This window comes from Microtus ochrogaster, unplaced genomic scaffold, assembly GCF_000317375.1.
Source record: "Microtus ochrogaster isolate Prairie Vole_2 unplaced genomic scaffold, MicOch1.0 UNK1, whole genome shotgun sequence".
NCBI classification, from domain to species: domain Eukaryota; kingdom Metazoa; phylum Chordata; class Mammalia; order Rodentia; family Cricetidae; genus Microtus; species Microtus ochrogaster.
The window spans coordinates 33,982,877-34,002,853 of NW_004949099.1; the positions used below are offsets into that span (position 1 = coordinate 33,982,877).

Below are 19,977 nucleotides of genomic sequence, written 5' to 3' on the forward strand. Positions count from 1 at the left end.
GTAGACCAGGCTGGTCTCGAACTCACAGAGATCCGCCTGCCTCTGCCTCCCGAGTGCTGGGATTAAAGGCGTGCGCCACCACCGCCCAGCTTCCTTCTCTAAATCTAAGCATGTTGTTAAAAGAAAAATTCAGAGTTTCTCTATCATATCAAGAGAGTCACCTGGTATGGAAAAGAAGATAAAAATCTAGGGACTGAGATTATCAAGACTCTGCTTTCAAAAATTCTATTTCTCCCCTACCTATTTTTGCCTCTATGGTACCTTTCTTTGAATACATATCTATCAAAATTCAAACTTTCCATTTTGATATGAATAATGTTTAAGTTTTCCACAACAAACAATAGATTTCCCTACAGTAACCTCCAAAGTCTCCAGGACAAAGATGGGGCCCCACAACAATTCCACCTAGCTTATATGGTGCCATTCAGCTAATATCACCACTTAAAGATCAGTTTGGGATTACAAACTGCTCAGAATAATTTCAGAGTAGCTAGTTAGGATGGTCCGGCCTAACAGATTACTCTAGCCAGGACCTGAGACAAGAACTGAACTTTCCCATTAGGCACAGACTAGACAAAAAAATGATACAGCTGTTGTTCCTCTCCCAGGACTTGACAAATAATACAATTTTTTTTCCTTTCAGGATGCCCTAAAGATACCATCACCCCCAGACAGCAGTAAGTAAATTTAAGAATACAACACCCACATTCCTAAGAGTGGTTTGGGTCATTCAATGGACTATGGATATTTGTCACTGCTTTTAGAGGGGCTAGTTTCAAGTCATTATTGGTAATGATCAGGGAAAAAAAATCAAACAAAGGAAATTAGATTCAAGGTTCTTGTTTTGAAATGAAAAAAGGAGGCTATAGATATGATAGGATAAAAGGGTAGATTACTGAATCTATTCTGAAAAAAATGGAGAATATAGATATAAGATAAAAGGGCAATTATTGAATCTACTCTGAAAAGAAAAAAAGGATATAGATATAAGATAAAAGGGCAATTATTGAATCTACTCTGAAAAGAAAAAAAGGATATAGATATAAGATAAAAAGGTAGATTATTGAATCTACTTTTCAAAAACAACAACTGATTTTAAATATTTTTACATTGGATTAGACTTTTGTGTATTGTATACAAATTTTGCATATTGATATAAATTTGAGATTAATTTTGCTAGAACATACTGTACATGTATTTCAACTCTTGTTCAAGGTATTGTACCAATATAACTCATTTAACAATATAATTCAAATCTCTAGTCCTTGAAAATTATTATTACCAACTGTTTAGGATAATAAAAATACAGGGTTAGTAATTATTCATGTATTATAATAGAACTTGTAGTCACAATAGTCACAATTTTCAAGGTCAAACAACGATATATTTTAGATAGATCATCTTCAAACACTTCAGAGATCTACAGAACATGGCATTTAAGATGTTTTAGTAACATAAGTTCTTTTTTCTTTTATGACACTGAGACATGTTTGTTCTCCTTCAGAGAAGATACTGGACACTGAAGAGACTCCACATGGGATTTACTTTCTTTGTGGCAAAAGCTAGCTGCTGGACAAGAAAATGCCCTGCCTCAACTGCTGAAAGTATGCTGTCCTAATTTGACAAGCAGGACACAGAAGAAAGTGACTGCCAGACATTTTCAAGACAAGGAGGAACAGCCCTTCAGAATACCCAGCTTCACAGAAAAGTCCATCAGATATAGGCCTGTAGGCCAAAGATACATGCCCCAATGTGGCAGAGGAACTTTGGGTGGCTATCCAGACAGCCAGCTATTTCTGTCATTTTTCATTTTTTGGAAGTTGCTAGTTTGCACTTTCTGCTTACTCATTTAATATTATTTCCATATGTTGTCTAATATTTAATATTATTTCCATATTGGGTCTCTGAGGGAGTTGAAGATTATATAGCTATAGTTATAGTTTACCAGATGCAGAAAGCAAGTTATGATAGAAAGTTTTAGCTACACTGGCTGGACAGCAAGCGCCACTCTCAGTAACCTTTCTGTCTCCTTCTCCACAGTGCTAGAGTTCTAGGTACCCATATGGCTACACCTGATTTTTTTTCCTTACTGGGATTATGCTCAGGTCCTCAACCTTACCCACTGAGCCATCTCCTCGGCCCCAATAGAAGTAATTAAAACAGTATTGATATTATTTATTATTCCAAAGTGGTTGAGTAGAGAAAACCCCAATTACAGAATGACACCATATGGTTTCTACTTCTAGGCATTTCAGTTCTAATTTTTGCTTTTGTTAGGTTTATTGTTTTGTTTGGTGGTTAGTCATTTGGAGTTTTGTTTGTTTAGGAGGTCTTTGGAGACTATGTTTTTTATGTAGACGAGACAGGCCTAGAACTCTCTCATTCTTCTTGTCTCAGCTAGTACTAGGTTTATAAGCATGTATCATCATGTCCTATTACCATGCTTAAACAAGATAAAAAACAACAACAAAAAAGACACACACTTTATATTTGTTCAAATTGTTTGTTTCTGCTGGGGGGGGTGATCTGGATAGAACATTACAACATAATTTATGATGAGATGTTGCGGGCCATGATAAAATTACAACAGTTGACAGCTGACAATTATAAAATCAATCCACCAGATGATCAACTAATCTGATGGAGGAAATTCATAGGCAAGGCTTATGAATACATACAGACCACTCCTGTCTTTAGATTCACATGTGCAAAGACAGTTATAGTATCTTTCCAATATTTACACTATAATATGTAATCTCATGTGATATGTATATGCAATCTCATGATTACATCTCTATCTTATGGGCAAATATATCTGTGGGTGGTCAGGAAGATGACTCCTCATTAATCTGTGTAATTTTGATATATAGAAAACATACTAGGCTATGCTTCATAACTAGATCTATTGTCCTATCAGAGCTGTAAGGCACTTAAAAGGCTGCTTTTTTCCTTTTACTCAGACTAATACAAGAAAATAACAATTTCTCCTAAGTCTAAGACAAATTGCACACAATTAGCTCATTTTACCTCAGAGCAAGTTCAAACTAGACTAAAGGTTTTTAAAAATAGATTGCAAGTTTGAAAACTTCACAGTTTGGCACGAGGTCAGACTTGCAGGTGTCTAACCAAGGTGAAAAACTAGCCTTAAAAAGTCCTGTCAAGAAATCTCAAGGTCCAAATCAGGAGCAGAAGGAGAGAGAGCACGAGCAAGGAACTCAGGATCGCGAGGGGTACACCCACACACTGAGGCAATGGGGATGTTCTACTGGGAACTCACCAAGGCCAGCTGGCCTGGGTCTGGAAAAGCCTGGGATAAAACTGGACTCTCTGAACATAGCGGACAATGAGGACTACTGAGAACTCAAGAACAATGGCAATGGGTTTCTGATGCTACTGCACGCACTGGCTTTGTGGGAGCCTAGGCAGTTTGGATGCTCAATTTGCTAGACCTGGATGGTGGTGGGGGTTCCTTGGACTTCCCACAGGACAGGGAACCCTGATTGCTTTTCGGGCTGGGGGGGGGGGACTTAATTGGGAGAGGGGGAAGGAAATGGGAGGCGATGGCAGGGAAGAGACAGAAATCTTTAATAAATAAATAAATTTTTAAAAAAAGTCCTGTCAATTCTTCACTTGTCAAGTCTGGCTGATAAAAGACTTATGTCTCAAAGCATGTCTCACTGGGCACTGTGCCCCCACTCTCGAGTCACAGTCTCACTCCAGAAGGCTTGAAACTTTGCATTGCCATGAGAAAAGGCTCAGCACTTATTACCTACCCAAAGGAATGTGCTTTTGAACAATGGGATGTAACTCTTGTAATTTTTTATTATTGCTTCAAGCCTCCTGAAAAACAGTACATTTAAGCTAGGTAAACATAGCTGGGAAAAGACTTGAAACATAAAATTAGAATGAGATGTAGAATTACAGAATTGGAACTAAAGAATCAGAATTAAGAAATTATAGACAATTAGGACAAGAGAATTAGAATGAAAGGAAAATGACTCTCAGATAATGTGTGAAGTTATTATAGAAATCTTTCAGTCCTTACTCCTAAGAATCATTCTGAGAATCAGTTACTCTGCGTAGTGGTCAGGGAGCCAGACTTCTAGACCACTAAAATAAATATCAATCTCAACTGGCTTAAATAATAGGAAAGGATATTGTCTAGATATGGGAGCTTCAGAAATAATTTCTTTGGCTTCCAAGTTCTGTCTATAGTTTTCTTTTCTCTTTTCTTAGTTTTATTTCACTTTGTTTCCAAAATAAAAATATATTTTGTAATATTTATAACAATCAGTTGAGATAAAGTAGGAGTTTGCTTAGATGCAGTAATGAGTCCTTCCCTCATCTTTTAATGTCAGAAAGCTCCTAGACAAGGAATCGAGAATATGGTGTGTGTTCTGGACTCCATAAAGTTCAAGAGGAGTCTCAGTATTTTACTAGAGAAAAGATAGCTAGATTGTGGCCTTCCAAGCTTTCATAATTCCTTTCTTTTTGCAAGAAATAATAAGTTAAATACTTCTTTCAACTCTTTTCATGTGGATTTCAGAGTATCTGTACTGGTTCTTCTGAGAGATGCTTTTCTTGACTTTGCCACCCGCAGGATGTCGGTTTCACCTTAGGGTGAGACAAGGTAGCCACAGCAGTTCTATGCATCTTGCTCAGACATGCGACTATCCAAGAGAAAGAGGAGACCACCTTTCTTCTTGCTAGTATTTCTCCACAGAAAAAAAGATTACCCAGAGCTTCCTGTTCTTTCTCTCAAATCATTGATGCATTACATGCTGATGCATACTTAGTTACCAGAAACAAATACACTAATTTACTAAACAAATCGGGACCATTTCCAGGAGCAGCAATACTGGAACATATACAAGACTGGTGAGATATTGGAAAAGTTAATTTCAACTAACATAGAGCTGTAAACAAAACATAACATAAGGCACAGACAACAATGCTCCTAGGTATTACAAACTTATAAGTATTTAGTGACTGAAAAGGCAGGCAAAACCAATCCTTCTGAAATCTGAAAAAAATTCCATCTAATTCCTATCATTTCTTTTCTCTATAATTAAACTCCAGAAAAAGTTTATTCATTTTGAATCTACATGGAAATTCATGCCAAGTGTAGAAAATAAAATTTCAGTTATAGGATCTGGTTTCCTTAGGAATGTGGTTATTGTTTCCAAATGTGATGCAAGCTAGAGTTATCTGGAAAGAGGGAACCTCGAATGAAGAATTACCTCCATCAGATCAGCATGTAGACGTGCCTGTGTGACAATTTCTTGATTAATAATGGATATGCAAGACCACCCACACAGGTGGTCCTGGATTGTATAAAAATGGAAACTGGATAAGTCACTGTAAGCAGTATTCCTCCATGATCGCTGCTTTGACTTCTGCCTCCAGGTTCCTGCTTTAGTGTCAGCACTGGCTTCCCTCAAAGATGAACTGAACCATGTAAATACAGAGACAGGTATGTACGCACAAACCTGCTGTGGAAGGGAAAATGTTCAAAGATCAAGATGAACAAAACTGCACACAATCTATATTCTTGGAAGCTCTAGTAATTTTGAAATCTAGATTTAAAGAATTTCATTGAAGGTGCTGGAGTGATGGCTCAGTGGTTAAAAAGAATGGTTGCTCTTCTAGAAGACCCAGGTTAGATTCCTGGCACCCACATGATGGCTCAAAATTATTTGTAACTCCAGTTTCAGGGGATCCAATGACCTCTTCTAACCTCCAAGGGCACCAGGCATGCATGTGGTACACAGACATATGTGTAGATAAAACACTCATACAAACAAAAATGAACAAATAAATAATCAAGAAAAATAGAATATGCAGAGAGTTAATATCAAACTAAAGAGATGTATAGGCAAGAATGAGATCCTATTATCTGCATTTTTGGTTCACTGAAGGAATCAAAGTCTATGGATATAGAATACAAAAAATGGTAACTTAAATGGAAAATATCAAGACTACTACTAACTCTCAAAATTTAAATCTTAGTGAACAATTTAAAGATGATCTCTGATACTTTCTAGCTTTGAAGAAAATGAAAATAAATTATTCCTAAAACAAGTTTCTAAAGATGTATGTGAATTGGTGACTTCATCTGGTCACTATCAATCTTTGGGGGTGTCCAGAAGAATATGGTGACTTTGAACTTCTACTGGAAAAGGTGTTTATGTGTATTGTGAGATTATGTTAAATAGACCATTGAAATGAAGATGGTAATAATAGACTATACACTTGATCTTCAATATAAAAGACGAAATATACCCCAATACAGTTATCTTTCAAATAAAACCCACTGTGAAGATTTCAAACTTTGAACCTGATAGGAATCACCTATGAGTCTCTTACGTTATCACCATAATGCTCCTCCTAATTCTCAGGAGTGAACTGATACAATAATTTGCTTTCCAGCACTCTAAATTATTCATTCTATAAACCCCCAGTCCAAAAGAGCAACAGTTCAGAAGCAGAGCTCTAAGCCTAGGGTAAAATACCAACATCTTAGACTTGAGGATCATTCACTCATTATACAGAACAATGATAAAGCCAAGGATCTCATTGCACTCTCTTGAATAGCTAAGAGAAAAAGCCTTTAATCAATGAATATCTTCTCTTGTCTGTGATGTTCAAGTAATAGTTTCTCGCTTTTCCCCTTTTATGTCATCTTTTTGGCACTGTAACAAAAAATGTACACTGACTTATTTTTTTTTATTTTTTATTTTTTTTTAATTTTTTTCGAGACAGGGTTTCTCTGCAGCTTTGGTGCCTGTTCCAGAACTAGCTCTTGTAGACCAGGCTGGCCTCGAACTCACAGAGATCCGCCTGCCTCTGCCTCCCGAGTGCTGGGATTAAAGGCATGAGGCACCACTGCCCGGCTTGTACACTGACTTAGAAAAAGTTAATAAAGTAGTAAAAAGCACTGAATAATCTAATCCAGAGGTAGATAATATTGAAAAGAGCATCTCATGAAAAGTTGTAAAAACACATTTTAATTTTTCTGCCCCAGTGATTCCCACTTAGCTTTCTTTCTCTTACCTTTCTAACTCAGCTATCTTCTTATCTTTGTCATTCTTCTCATTTTCCACTTCTTTCAAGATTTCCAAGAGGCGATCAACTTCAGTCTGGGCCTTGCTAGATTCATCTTTGTACCTGGTAATCTCTCTCTCCAATTGCTGTATTCGGTCATTCATTTCTGGACTGGCTCTGGCTTCCAGTGTTGCTTCATGTGCCTACCCAAAAATTAAATTAAAAAATTAAAAATTTTAAAGTCTAGCCAATACAGGTACAGAGGCAGTAGCAAACCATGCCCAAAGAACGAGTTATATTTCAATGTAAATAGTATTAGTGGCTAATCTTCAGTTTCTAAAGCTTTTCTCTAATTAAGGATTACATGGGGGAAAGATTAATAATTAATGGGTAGGAATTATTTTAGTTTACAAATGGATTTCTTATTTAAAAAAAACTATTTCATCTTGGAACACTTATTATGAGGTCAAAATTCATCATAACCCAACTGACGCTTTCATTGAGATTAATGAAAACTATATTGGAGGGCTATAAATTCTGATCTTTGTATTCTTACATCAATGCTGAGACTCATTTCTTTAGGCCTAACCTAATTTCCTTCTCCTATATGTGGCTTTGCCAAATGTATGACTCATATGGCCTACAGCTACAAACAAATGCTTTGCAAATGAAACTGGGTTAAGAAAATAGCTACTCTGAGCTGGGCATAATCCCAGCACTTGGGAAGCAGAGGCAGGTGGATCTCTGTGAGATCCAGGACAGCCTAGACTATACATAGTGAGTTCTAGAAAAGCCAGAATTACACAGTGAGTCTTGGAAACAACCAAGCAAGAGGGAGGGAGGAAAGGAAGGAAGAAAGGAGGGAGGGAGGGAGGGAGGAAGAAAGAAAGAACAGTTTCTCTCAAGTATATTTCGCTAAAATTCAGAATTTTACAAGATAGCCTGGGATTGACAAATGAAGTTAGAAAGCAAGGCCCACTCTAAAAACTAAGAAAAAGTATATTCTGTTGTAAAAGACATCTAATAAAGTCCAATATATTTTAAAGTACTGCAAATTACAAAATTACAAATTAGTTTTCAAATTACTCATTGTATTAATGTTCTTATTATTTTAACAGAATAGCTGAGAAAAGAAATTTAAGGGAAGACAGGATTTTTTGGGCTCATGGTTTAAGGGTATAGACTATCAAGGAGAAGGAGTAGCTGCTGGGGCTCCATCCATGGTTGTAGGAGCTGGAAGTACACGGCATGATCTGTGGCATGCTGGGGACAGAGGGGAAGCAGAAAGCTCAGTTACAAGTAGAACCTGGCTAAGACCTAAAAACCCAAGGGTTTCAGTGACCTACTTCTGCCATCCAGACTTCAAGTCTAAAAGGTTCTGTAACTGCCAAAACAGTACCACCAACTGAGGACCAAGTTTCAAAAGGCTCTCAGCAAACCAAAATATTCCTTCTCACTAATTTCTAAAGCCATGTATATATAATGAATGTACTTAATAAGAAGATAAAGACTAAGACATCACATTTTTTATCCAATAAGTAGAAAATATATTACATCTTCAAAATATTTCAAAAATAGTAGAGGAAAATAAATTCTTCAGAAAATATTTTAGGAAAACACAACACAAAGTAGCATAAGTAAATGAGAAAAGTTTGTGTAAATTAAGTTAAATCTTTCATGAAAGTATTATCTACATTTTCAGAGTGAATATGTCACCAAGTTCATTTGTTTAAGGTTCCATTCCCAGCAGGGGGGATTTTAATCTCTTCAACACCTACTAATGTAACCTTTAAGTTACTTAGGAAACACCAGCTTGGAGAATAAATAGACACCATTGTTTTTCAACTCTCTGAATTAGCTCTTCTCATACTGTTTTGCCAGAGTTGAATGAGGTGGGGTACTCCTGATGGTCATTCTCGCATGGACAGGAGGGCTATGGAGACTCTTTTACTACAGTGTGTCCAACAGCAGGGGGGACAGGAGCTATTTCACAGAATGCTCACTGTAGGTGAGGTGTAAATAAAGAGCAGGAATGAATAAAGACACCCCCCTATCCACACATACACAAAAGAGATAACAGGAAAGAGGAAACAGAAAGAGGTTGGGATGGGGCAACAAAAGACAATAAACAAGTATCAACAACAGCTGATAATCAATGCCATGGAGATAAATCTTGTTACGTTTAATTCTAACTATTGTTTATGCTATAAATACTACTGGCCTGGCGTTCACACATGCTAGGTTATGGTCACTGGTTAGTTACATACTACTTCCATAGAAGGGGTCCTCTCTACCCTAGACTCTGATTTGCTAAGCTTTGCTGGGTATGTGTCTGTTTTCGCTAACAGAGACTATTAATTCACTGAAGACAGTGGATAGTTCTATATTGTCTACCACCACATCCTCAGCACCCACTCTGTTAACTGACACAGGCCAGAAAAATGCTTAACAAATGAAATTGTATAACGTATTCAGGATAATTTCTATTTGCTTTGAAACAGCCAAGAGGTATGTAAGATAACTCAGCAGTTAAGAGCTCTTGCTGCTCTTCCAGGGAACCCAATACCCATCTTTTGGCCCCTATAAGCACCCACATCCACATGTACTAACACACAAATATACACATTAATAACAATAATAAATCTTTTTAAAAAGTTTTTAATCATCTGCATGTGTGCCTGTTAGTGCATGTGAATGCAGGTGCCGATGGAGGCCAGTGGTATTGGATCCCCTGGAACTGCAATTACAGGTAGCTGGGAGCTGCCTAATATGGGTGTTGGTTTTTTTTTTGTTGTTGTTGTTTTTTTTTTCGAGACAGGGTTTCTCTGTGGCTTTGGTTCCTGTCCTGGAACTAGCTCTGTAGACCAGGCTGGTCTTGAACTCACAGAGATCCGTCTGCTTCTGCCTCCCGAGTGCTGGGATTAAAAGGCGTGCGCCACCACCGCCCGGCAATATGGGTGTTGGGAATCAAACCTAGGTCCACTAAAAGCGCAATACATACTCTTAACCACTGAGCTATCTCTCCAACCCTAATAATAAACCTTTAAAGTATATTTTTAAAGTAAAATAAAATAAATCAGTCCACAAGAGTGAAGGTAGGAAAAGAAGAATGACTGGGGACGAGGAGGAAAATGACCAGTAGCTAAATAGAAGTTCAAGGTTAAACATAACTCAGGAGTCAATGATCCAGAATAAAGAATCACTGAGAAGAAAGTCAATCTTCTACAAGGATGTAAAAAGTAAAAAAAAAAAAAAAAATTATCAACCCTTTCTTAATATCATAACAAATTTTATATCAGAGACACTTATATCTAAACTCTGTTGAGATCATTTATACTTTTTTTGTTGTTTGTTTGTTTCCCAAGACAGGATTTCTCTGTCATAACTGTGCTGGAACTAGCTCTGTAGACCAGGCTGGCCTCGAACACACTGAGATCCGCCTGCCTCTGCCTCCCAAGTGCTGGGATTAAAAGCATGCACCAATACTGCCTGGCCATTTACACTTTAAAATGAAATTTCAAGAATATTAAATCACCTTAAAGACTTTTACAACTTTATAAAACTAATATAAACTCAAAAAGAAATTTGCCAAGTCAGTGTTACACACATTTATTTAAAATAGTTTTACATCTGAGCATGGTAGCATATATCCTAGCACTTGAGAGGCTAGAGGTGGAACTTTGTGAGTTTCAATCCAGCCTGATCTACATAGCAAATTGCAGGACAATGAACTTATATAGTAGGAATACATGTCAAAATAAATGAATTAATTAATTAACTTGGCAAATAGAGTAAAATATTTAATTCAAGATGTAAACCTCAAGCATGGAAGCATGCGTCTATAAATCCCAACACTCTGAAGGTACAGGTACAAAAACAAGTTACTGACAAGCAAAAGATATAGAGACCCTCCCTGTCTCAATAAATAAAACAACAAAAGAAATAAACACACACAAAAAAAAACTGTGAACAGAAGAGAAATCATCCTTTCATGATAAAAACTTTCTTGATAGACTATGCATGGGAAGCACCTATCTCAACGTAGTAAGAGCTATGTATGACAAATGTAAACATGATCCTACATGCAGAAGAACTCAAAACATTCTCACTAAAATCAGGATTAAGACAAGGGTATCTGTGTTACAATTCAACATAGTACTTAGTCCTACACATAGCAAAAAGACAAATGAAAGAAATAACCGAAACTGAGCTGGAAGTGGCCTCTTCGCTAGCCAAATTTCTGTTTTGTGTTGTGGTGTGTGTGTGTGTGTGTGTGTGTGTGTGGTTTTTTGAGACAGGGTTTCTCTGTAGCTCTGAAGGCTGTTCTGGAACTAGCTCTTATAGACCAGGCTGGCTTTGAACTCACAGAGATCACTGCAGGCTACTAAGTGATAAAAGGCAGCAATGGTCTTACCCAGCCGAGAACCCTATTAACTACAATACCAACTAGCCAGGCAATTATGTGCCTCCTTGGTGCAATGGTGGCACTATTGATATGGGGGAAACTAAGCACTCTCTGGTAAATTTTAAAGCCCACTCCACAAACTGAGTTTCATGCCTGATCCTATAAATACAGTTAAAGAACCCAGAGTTAAGAAGGTCTTAGATCCAAGGGGTAACTTTATACTCTTGGTTAGCTAAATTGACATAATGCCAAGTTGCCTTCTAAATACCTCTAATTATACCCACATATAAATACTACTTGTCTTTTTTCTTTCTTCTTTTTTTTTTTTTCTCCTGGGTTTTGGAGACAGGGTGGCTTTGAACAACTGTCTTAATCAGAAAAACTTCTCTTTGGAATGAAAGGTGGCAAAATGCAAAAGATTCATGGTTGATCGAGATATTAAAAAAAAAAGTTATGGCTGAGTGCTCAGCCCTCAACAAGACTCTCATATTACCCCCTCTCAGGATCAGGTCAAGAGAAGGTGAGAAGAATGTAAGGACTGGGATATGTGGAGAAAAACTATAAGATGCTTTCTTCTAAGATGCATGATATAGTCAATGTAATCATGAACTCATGTAGCAGTGGCTGCCAGCAGTGGGCCTCCATGAGATTAGCCTGCTGTCAAGTCAATCAAAGATTGTGGAGGGGTCTCTGTGACCTTGACCTAGCCTGGTTAACTTATGATCCAGAGGAGTGGCAAATCAGCACTGATGAGCTCAACATGTTCCAGTGAACAATACAAACCATGGTCACATAGCCCGGTGTGCTGGTTTGTTGACACAAGTTAGAATCATCTGGGAAGAATGAATCTCAGTTGAGAAACTGCCTCCACGAGACTGCCTATAGTCTATGAAGTGTTTTCTTAGTTATTGATATGGCAGAGTTCAGTCTATGTGGGCAATGTCACCATGTGGGCAGATGGTTCTTGGTTGCATAGTAAGCCATGCTTCTATGGCTTCTTTCTCAGTTACTGCCTCAGTTCTTGCTCTCATTTACCTTCATGATAAGCGATATAAAATAAACCCTTTCCTCTTTAGGTTGCTTATGGTCAAGGTGTTTTTAGCTTTAAACTCAGTGTGTGAAAACAAAACAAAAACATGCTTGTGAGAAAAGGACTCAGGGCAATTATGTAAAAGGAATGAAAAGGAGAAAGAATATGATAGTAATCAATATGTACAATATATTCTATGAAATTGTCAAGCTAAACAGAAAGAAAATACACAGTTTAAGCACAGACTTGAAAGAAGATCCTAGTGAAAGGCCAGGATGTTAACGCACTACCAAAATTCTAGACTAAACTGGGATCGTTAGAAGCTACAGTGGTGGTAAAAGCGAAAGAAAAGGAAGCAGCCCTGGATAAGCAAAGGGCAGTCTGCAGGAACCTTCTAGAACCTGTCTCTCGGGAATGAAAGTCTTCCTCTTCCCAAACTCATGTGCTGAAGGCTTGACTTGCCAATGCAATGTTCAGAACTGGGGTGACTGGGAAGTGAGTGGGTAAATCAGGAGAGCACTGACCTAATCTGTGGTTCAATCATAGAACCAAAATGTGATGGTATTGCGGAGAGACTGACACTCAGGATCTCAGTACAGGAAGTAGCTCACTAGTGCCATGAGCTTAAAGGAACATTTTGTCCTTGCTCCTATCTGCTTTTCTGGTAGGCATGATGCTCTGTCCCACTGAAGACTAAAAGCGATGGAATCATCCAACCATGGACTGTAACCGCTCAAACTGTAAATCCAAATAAATCTTTTCTACTTTAATGTGTATCTTTGGTGTTTGGTCACAGCTACAAAACCAAACACATCACTAACCCACTAAGAAAAATGAAAATAACTGTACAATCTGTAGTGTCACTATGATCCTCAGAGGAAAAGAGAGAGGGAGGAGGGAAGAAGGAAGGATTCAGAGCTATCTACAGTGTTCTTATGCAAACAAAGTGAGAATGGGAGCTCCTCAACCTTCTTCAGCTGTGACTCCATTTTCAGGCACTCTTCCTTCTTCTGTTCAAGAGCAATTTCAAGGGTCTTGAGTCGTGAGTCCTTTTTCAGTCCTGAGGAAGCCAGGGAAGAAGCATGCTCTTTGAGATCCAAGAGAGAAGCCTGAAAGCATCAAGACATGTTTAGATGAATACTGTGAAATAAAATGTAGATTTAATTTTTCACATTGTTAGTCATAGCATCTGAAAGTTCCCATTTCAAGAACATTCATGAGCTATAAAAACGTATTATCTTTAGCTTCCAGACGTTAACTGAAATAAGGTTGATCCTCAGGACTAAATGGACAGTGACATAAAGAGTCCTAGAAATGACTGGGGTGCAGCTCCAGTAAAAAGCGTGCCTGGCATGCATCAAGTTCTAGGTTCAATTTTCAGCACCACGTAAACCAGCATGGAACACACTTGTAATTCCAGCACTCAGGAGGTGAAGGCAGGAGGATCAGAAGTGGAAGGCCAGCCTGAGATAGAGGAGGCCCTGTCGCAAAATAGAACAAGAGCTCTAACTTAATGTACTTATTTTCACAAAATAAAAGAAACTGAGCTTTGAGAACCTAAGTAACCAAACTTAGTAACTAACTAATTTGAATGGGGATTCCCCCCCCCCTCTTTCAGCAGGAAATTCTTGTAGAAACTTACTTCTGGAAATTTTCCTAAAGTTACTAGACAAATCTGCTGGATTACTCATCACACAGCATTCAACTGTTTAGCTATTTAAATTATACTAACAGGATTATTCAAAAATAAGATCAAAACCATGAAGTCACATAAGTTATAGGTGATTGTGTTTCTAACAACGGTTATAATTAGATTTCTTCCTTTGTTACTTGTACTGTTAGCAGTGTCTCTCATTATAAAACATGGCTGCAGTTACTCTAGGATACGCAGCTTTGGTATCACATAAGAAACCAACTCTTAAAACAGAGAACAGGGTCGTAACGGACGAAGAAGTGATAAGCAGTCTACTGTAGCACTCACAGCTTCCTAGGCAACTAGAAAGCCTTCCACAAAATACTAAGAATCTTTCTTGCTTGTCTGCGCTGTGCAGACACCGCAGATACACAGAATGCGATGACTAAGCAAACTGAGTAACTCCATTTGGTAATCCTAACCTCCTTCTCGGAGAGGTCTCCTTGCAACAGGCTGACTTTTTCTTTCAAGTCTTTAAGATCTTTCTTGTAGGTATCAATCTCTTCTTGCTTCTCGCGCTCATCTCTGTCCCGCTGCTCCTTTAAGCGTTCAATTGTCCGTTCCTAAAAAGAAAGCACACCAAGTCATGAGGAAACTACCATTTGTACCTACATCATGTAGCATACTCTGCTTCCTCTGACCAAAGTCATTTCTTCTATCATCTACTAAAAAGGCAATGGTAAGCTCTTCAAGAATTTATATAGTGTATATTATATGTGTTTTAATAAATAAAGCTTGTCTGAGGATCAGAGGGCGAAGCAGCCATACTAGGCAGCCATACAGGCCAGGGAGTGGTAGCACACACCTTTAATTCCAGGACTAGGAAGACAGAGGCAAAAAGGCTCTGTGAGTTCAATGCAACTGAGGGCTACACAAGACTGAATCAATCTAAAAAAGAAACAGAGCTCACACAAAAGTGATCCCAGCACTTGGGAACCCACTCCTTTAATCGCAGCACTAGGGAGGTGGAAACAGGAGCGATAAGGCTGGGCAGGGAAAAAAAAATATAAAGGGGAAGGGACAGAACTCAGTGGAGTGCAAAGTTTGAGGAAACTGGATCTTGACATTCTGTATGAAGATTTGGTAGAGGGAAAAGGTCTCTCTAGTGTTGGCTGCTTTGCTTCTATGATTTTCAGGTTGAACCCCAATATCTGTCTCTGGGTTTTTATTGTTTGTGCTATAAATTAACTTTTCAAATAACTAATTTCTCCTTTTGTAACCAATAAATGTCCAACTTTGCTTATTTTTAAATTCCAAGAGTAGTTTCCTATATCACTTCAAATATTATTAGATATCACTAAAGTATTCTCTTGAATCACTAAAGTACTCTCTTGAAATATTGCCATTTAAATTAAATTTTCAAGTCACAAAAATTTATGTGTATGCCCTTAGGACAATAAGTAACATATTTCTTCACTATAATGGTACTGACACACACTACCTACACAGCCACAGAAATTACTCATAACTCATATATCAAAAGGAGGGAGGGGAGCTACAATACAATAATCTAACATAAAGGAGGACAAAGATGAGGTAGAAAAATTTAAACTTATTCTTCCAGGTGTTCAGAAAGCATGAAAGCTAAAGGAATTTATTATATTTCTGGGTAGTATTTCTAAACATACTCACAGAACACACAATCATTCTGGCAACAGATCAAAGTATTCTGAGTCCAAAGGACCTAAGGAATGTTGCGTTATGCCTCTGAAAAGAATCCAGTTAAATATCCCAAGGAAAGTACAGCATGATGGGATAACCCTTTAATTCCAACCCTGGGAACTGGAAATAAGAGGATCAAGAGCTAAAGACCACCCTGAGTGTTAAGGACTATTCTTGATTATCAAATAGACTACATCTAGAATTAACTAAAACCTAAATGGCTGGGCACATATTTTCTTAATTAAATAATTTGAAGTGTAAGGACCCAGTTCTAATCCAGATCTTTGAGGTGGGACACCATTAATTCAGCTCTTTTGAATTAATCTGGGCCACACACCTTCTGCTAGTAGCCTATGTAAAGGACATGGAGGGAAGCTAGCTCTCTCTCTGCCTGCTTGCTTTCACTCTCATTAGCAAGTCTATTTATTCTACACTATTCTATTCTGGCATTTACTGAAGACCAGCTGAGACATCTAGAATTAACTAACAACTACTGGAGTCTTGGACCTTCCATTGATAGACAGTCATTGTTGGCCGACCTGGATCACAGCCTGCAAGTAATTCCAGTAAATTCCCATTAGATGGATGGATGGATGATAGATTCAGTCTATAAGTTTGTTCCTCTAAAGAACCCTGACTAATACACTGAGCTATACTGTGAGCCTGAGGCCAGCACATGAGACATATAGCATGAATAATAAAAATACAGAGACAGATATTGGGGTTCAAGTTGAAGATCAGAGAAGCAGACCAGTAAGTCACTAGAGAGACCTTTTCCCTCTACCAATGCTCACACTGAAGGGGTGATCCTCAGACTGCCTAGACAGCACTGTCTCCACCAAACCTCAGACTCCACATTCCAGTGAGTTCCTGTCTCTTTTCTTTTATATTCCTCTCTCCAACCAGCCATATTGCTTCTGTCTCCACCTGCCTAGTGATAAGATTAAAAGTGTTTGACTCCCAAACACTGGGATTAAAGGGGTCAGTCACCACCACCTGGATCTGTTTCAGGATCAATCTTGTATAGCCCAGGATGGCCTTAAACTCACACAGGTCTGTCTGCCTCTGTCTCCTGGGATTAAAGGTGTGTGCCACCACTGCCTGGTCTCTAGTAGCTTAGCTTTGCACTCTGATCTTCAGACAAGCTTTATTTATTAAAATACAAATAAAATATCACTATAGAGACCTCTATCACAAAACAAGTCACCTTCCAAAAACAAAAACAAACAAATAAAAGAACAATAAAAAAAACAAAATCACCATAAGGAGATTCTCTAAAATATCTTCTAGGATGGTACAGACCACTTATTCATTTAACCATTCCTTTAAATCATAAAGGTAAAATAAAGTAATAAAAGTCAAGGGGCTAGAGAAATTGATTCAGTGACTAAGAGTATTGACTGGTGCTCACTTAGGCAGCACATATACTAAAACTAGAATAATACAAAGATTAGTATGGCCCCTGTGCAAAGATGACAATAAAAAGAAGGGAGGGAGGGAGAGAGGGAAGGAGGGAGAGAAGGAGGAAGAGAGAAAGAGAGAAAGAGAGAAAGAGAGAAAGAGAGAAAGAGAGAAAGAGAGAAAGAAAGAAAGAAAGAAAGAAAGAAAGAAAGAAAGAAAGAAAGAAAGAAAGGTGGGAGGGCAGGTGGGCACTGACTGCTCTTCCAGAGGACTCAGATTCAACTCTTAGCACCCACATGGCAGCTACAATACCAGGAAATCCAATACCCTCTTCTGGCCTCTAGGGACTTCTGGGGACACAAGGTATATGTGATACACAGACATAGATGTCAACAAAACATCTATACACATAAAAATAAATAAAATTAAAAATCATTTTAGGAGTATGCCAAGACTAGAAAAGTAGTAAAGGTGTAATATTCATGAATAAAAGCCATGAAAATGCCATGGGATGGTTAAGTAACAGGAGAGCTAGTCTGGGATAGAATCCTGATAATCAATGTCCCATGTTCTACACATTTTATTAAGTAATGGATTTTCTTTTCGTTCTGAAAGCAGCAAAATAGGGAACATATGCTGATTCTATTGGAAATGTGGTGATGGTCTTTGGTGTACAACCAATCTTTCCTAGTAGTTGGTGCTAGTATCTAACAGTAACTAGAGTGTCTTTCCACTTTCCACTCTGCACATCAGCAGCCAAGAACTGTTTCCATGAAAAGATTTCTTCTGTGTTTGTAGCCAGTTTTAGAATAATGAGAAAGCAGAACACAAAGGTCTGGGAAGGGTCAAGCCAATCACTCACTTTCTCTGCAAGAGCCTCCTCCAAGGTCGTTAGCGCTGTGTCTGTGTTGGTGGTGTCCGCCTGCAGAGACTTGACTCGCTCTTTCAAACTGCTCATCTGCTTTTCTTTATCTCTCAGTTGTTCCTGGAGATTTTCAATCTGAATAAACACATGCATTTCAGAAAAAAAAGTCATTTATGAGGTAGAAGTAGGCCCAATAACAATTATTTAAATCATAAACAAATTGTGGTGTGTGTCTGTGTCTGTGTGTGTGTGAGAGAGAGAGAGAGAGAATTCTCTGTAAAAATAATTTAAATTTGTTTTAAAATTATACACTAAACACTTACTGTAGTGGTATTTCATCTGTATTTTAATAAATAAAACTAGTCTCAAATTCAGATTGCAAAGCTAAACCACTAGAGGCCAGCACACACCTATAATCCCAGGACTCAGGAGACAGACGCAGGGAATCTCTGTGAGTTCAAGGCTACCCTAGGCTATATAAGATTATAAACTCGATCCAGAAATAGATCCAGGTGGTGGTGGATGACCCCTTTAAAGATGTTTGGGAATCACACATCTTTAATCCTAGCACTAGGGAGGGGGAGACAGGAGCAATACGGCTGGGCAGGGAAAAAAATATAACAGGGAAGAGACAGGAACTCAACTAGAGTGTGAAGTCTGAGGATTCATGGAGACAGGATCTTGTACACTTGGTCTGAATGGATTTGGTAGAGATAAAAGGTCTCTTTAGTGGCTGGCTGCTTTGCTTTTCTGATTTTCAGGTTGGACCCCAATAGCTGTCTCTGGTTTTTATTATTCATGCTACACCTTACAACAGTCAAAGTTTTGCACCACCACAGAGAAAAGATAAGTATCCTAAGGACATATATACAAATACGCAAACCCTTGCCGGGTGGTAGCAACGCATGCTTTTAATCCTACCACTCAGAAGGTAAAGGCAGTCGGATCTCTGTGAGTTCAAGACCAGCCTGGTCTACAAGAACTAGTTCTAGGATAGGCTCCAAAGCTATAGAGAAACCCTGGCTCTCAAACAAACAAACAAACAAACAAAAAAACCCGCAAAAACAAATAAGCAAATCCTTAACAAAAGAAGACAAAATTGTCTTATGAGATGGAAAGTCCCAATGTGAAGACAGTATTGCTGAAGGACTGTAATTAGTCCACATGAAATAGGATTACTTTTTTTTTTTTTGGTCTAATAAAAAGCTAACTGTCCAATAGCTAAAAAGGAGAGGCATAGGCAGAGCTGCTAGGCAGAGAGAAGAAAGAGGAGGAGAAATCCAGGCTCAAGAAGAAAGAAAGGAACAAGAAGGGAGAGGAGGGCACAAGGGAGACGCCCAGGGCAAGAAGCCGGGCAGTCATCAGCTAGCCAGACACAAACAGAGCAAGAAAATAAGAAAAGGTTATTAAAAAAAAAAAAAAGCCAGTACACACTGACCAGGAGGGGACAGAGAGGAGCTAGAGGAGGATATAAAGATGGGTAGACGTTATCCATTAACTGGGAGTTTTTATTAGTATGATGTTATTAGAATCTTTTCTATGACTTTAGAAATAAAAAGATGCTATATCACAAAATTTTACTCATGCAGAAATTTGCTGGGTTTTTACTATAACAGAGTATACATACAAAAAAATTTTAGGTTGGGGGGGTTCTTTTATTTTTATGAAACATATTTTCTCTGCTGTGGAATAATCCTTCTGTAAACTGTGAAACTGTGTTGCTCTTATTGTTAATAAAAAGTTGATTGGCCAATAGCTAGGCAGGATTTTCGGGGCAAAGAATGCTAGGAAGAAGAAGGGCAGAGTCTGAGGAGCCTCAAGAGATACAGGGAATAGGAGCTGACTTGCCATACTGAGAAAAAGTATGAAGCCATGGG

The 19,977-nt window shown here is 38.2% G+C and overlaps 1 protein-coding gene and 1 pseudogene across 8 annotated transcripts in view; one reads left to right on the forward strand and one right to left on the reverse strand.

Moving 5' to 3' along the window:
- Positions 1-19,977, reverse strand: part of Erc1 (ELKS/RAB6-interacting/CAST family member 1) — a 356,262-nt gene that overhangs the window by 224,237 nt on the left and 112,048 nt on the right. For all 8 annotated transcript variants that reach the window (XM_026788064.1, XM_026788065.1, XM_005365120.3 and 5 more), the window contains 4 exons: positions 18,098-18,235; positions 14,595-14,735; positions 13,448-13,588; positions 7,054-7,247 (listed from right to left, as the gene is read on the reverse strand). In XM_026788064.1, coding sequence (XP_026643865.1) covers positions 7,054-7,247; positions 13,448-13,588; positions 14,595-14,735; positions 18,098-18,235 — 614 coding nt within the window. The remainder of the gene's footprint in view (positions 1-7,053; positions 7,248-13,447; positions 13,589-14,594; positions 14,736-18,097; positions 18,236-19,977) is intronic.
- LOC113458063 lies at positions 17,238-17,328 on the forward strand (annotated as a pseudogene).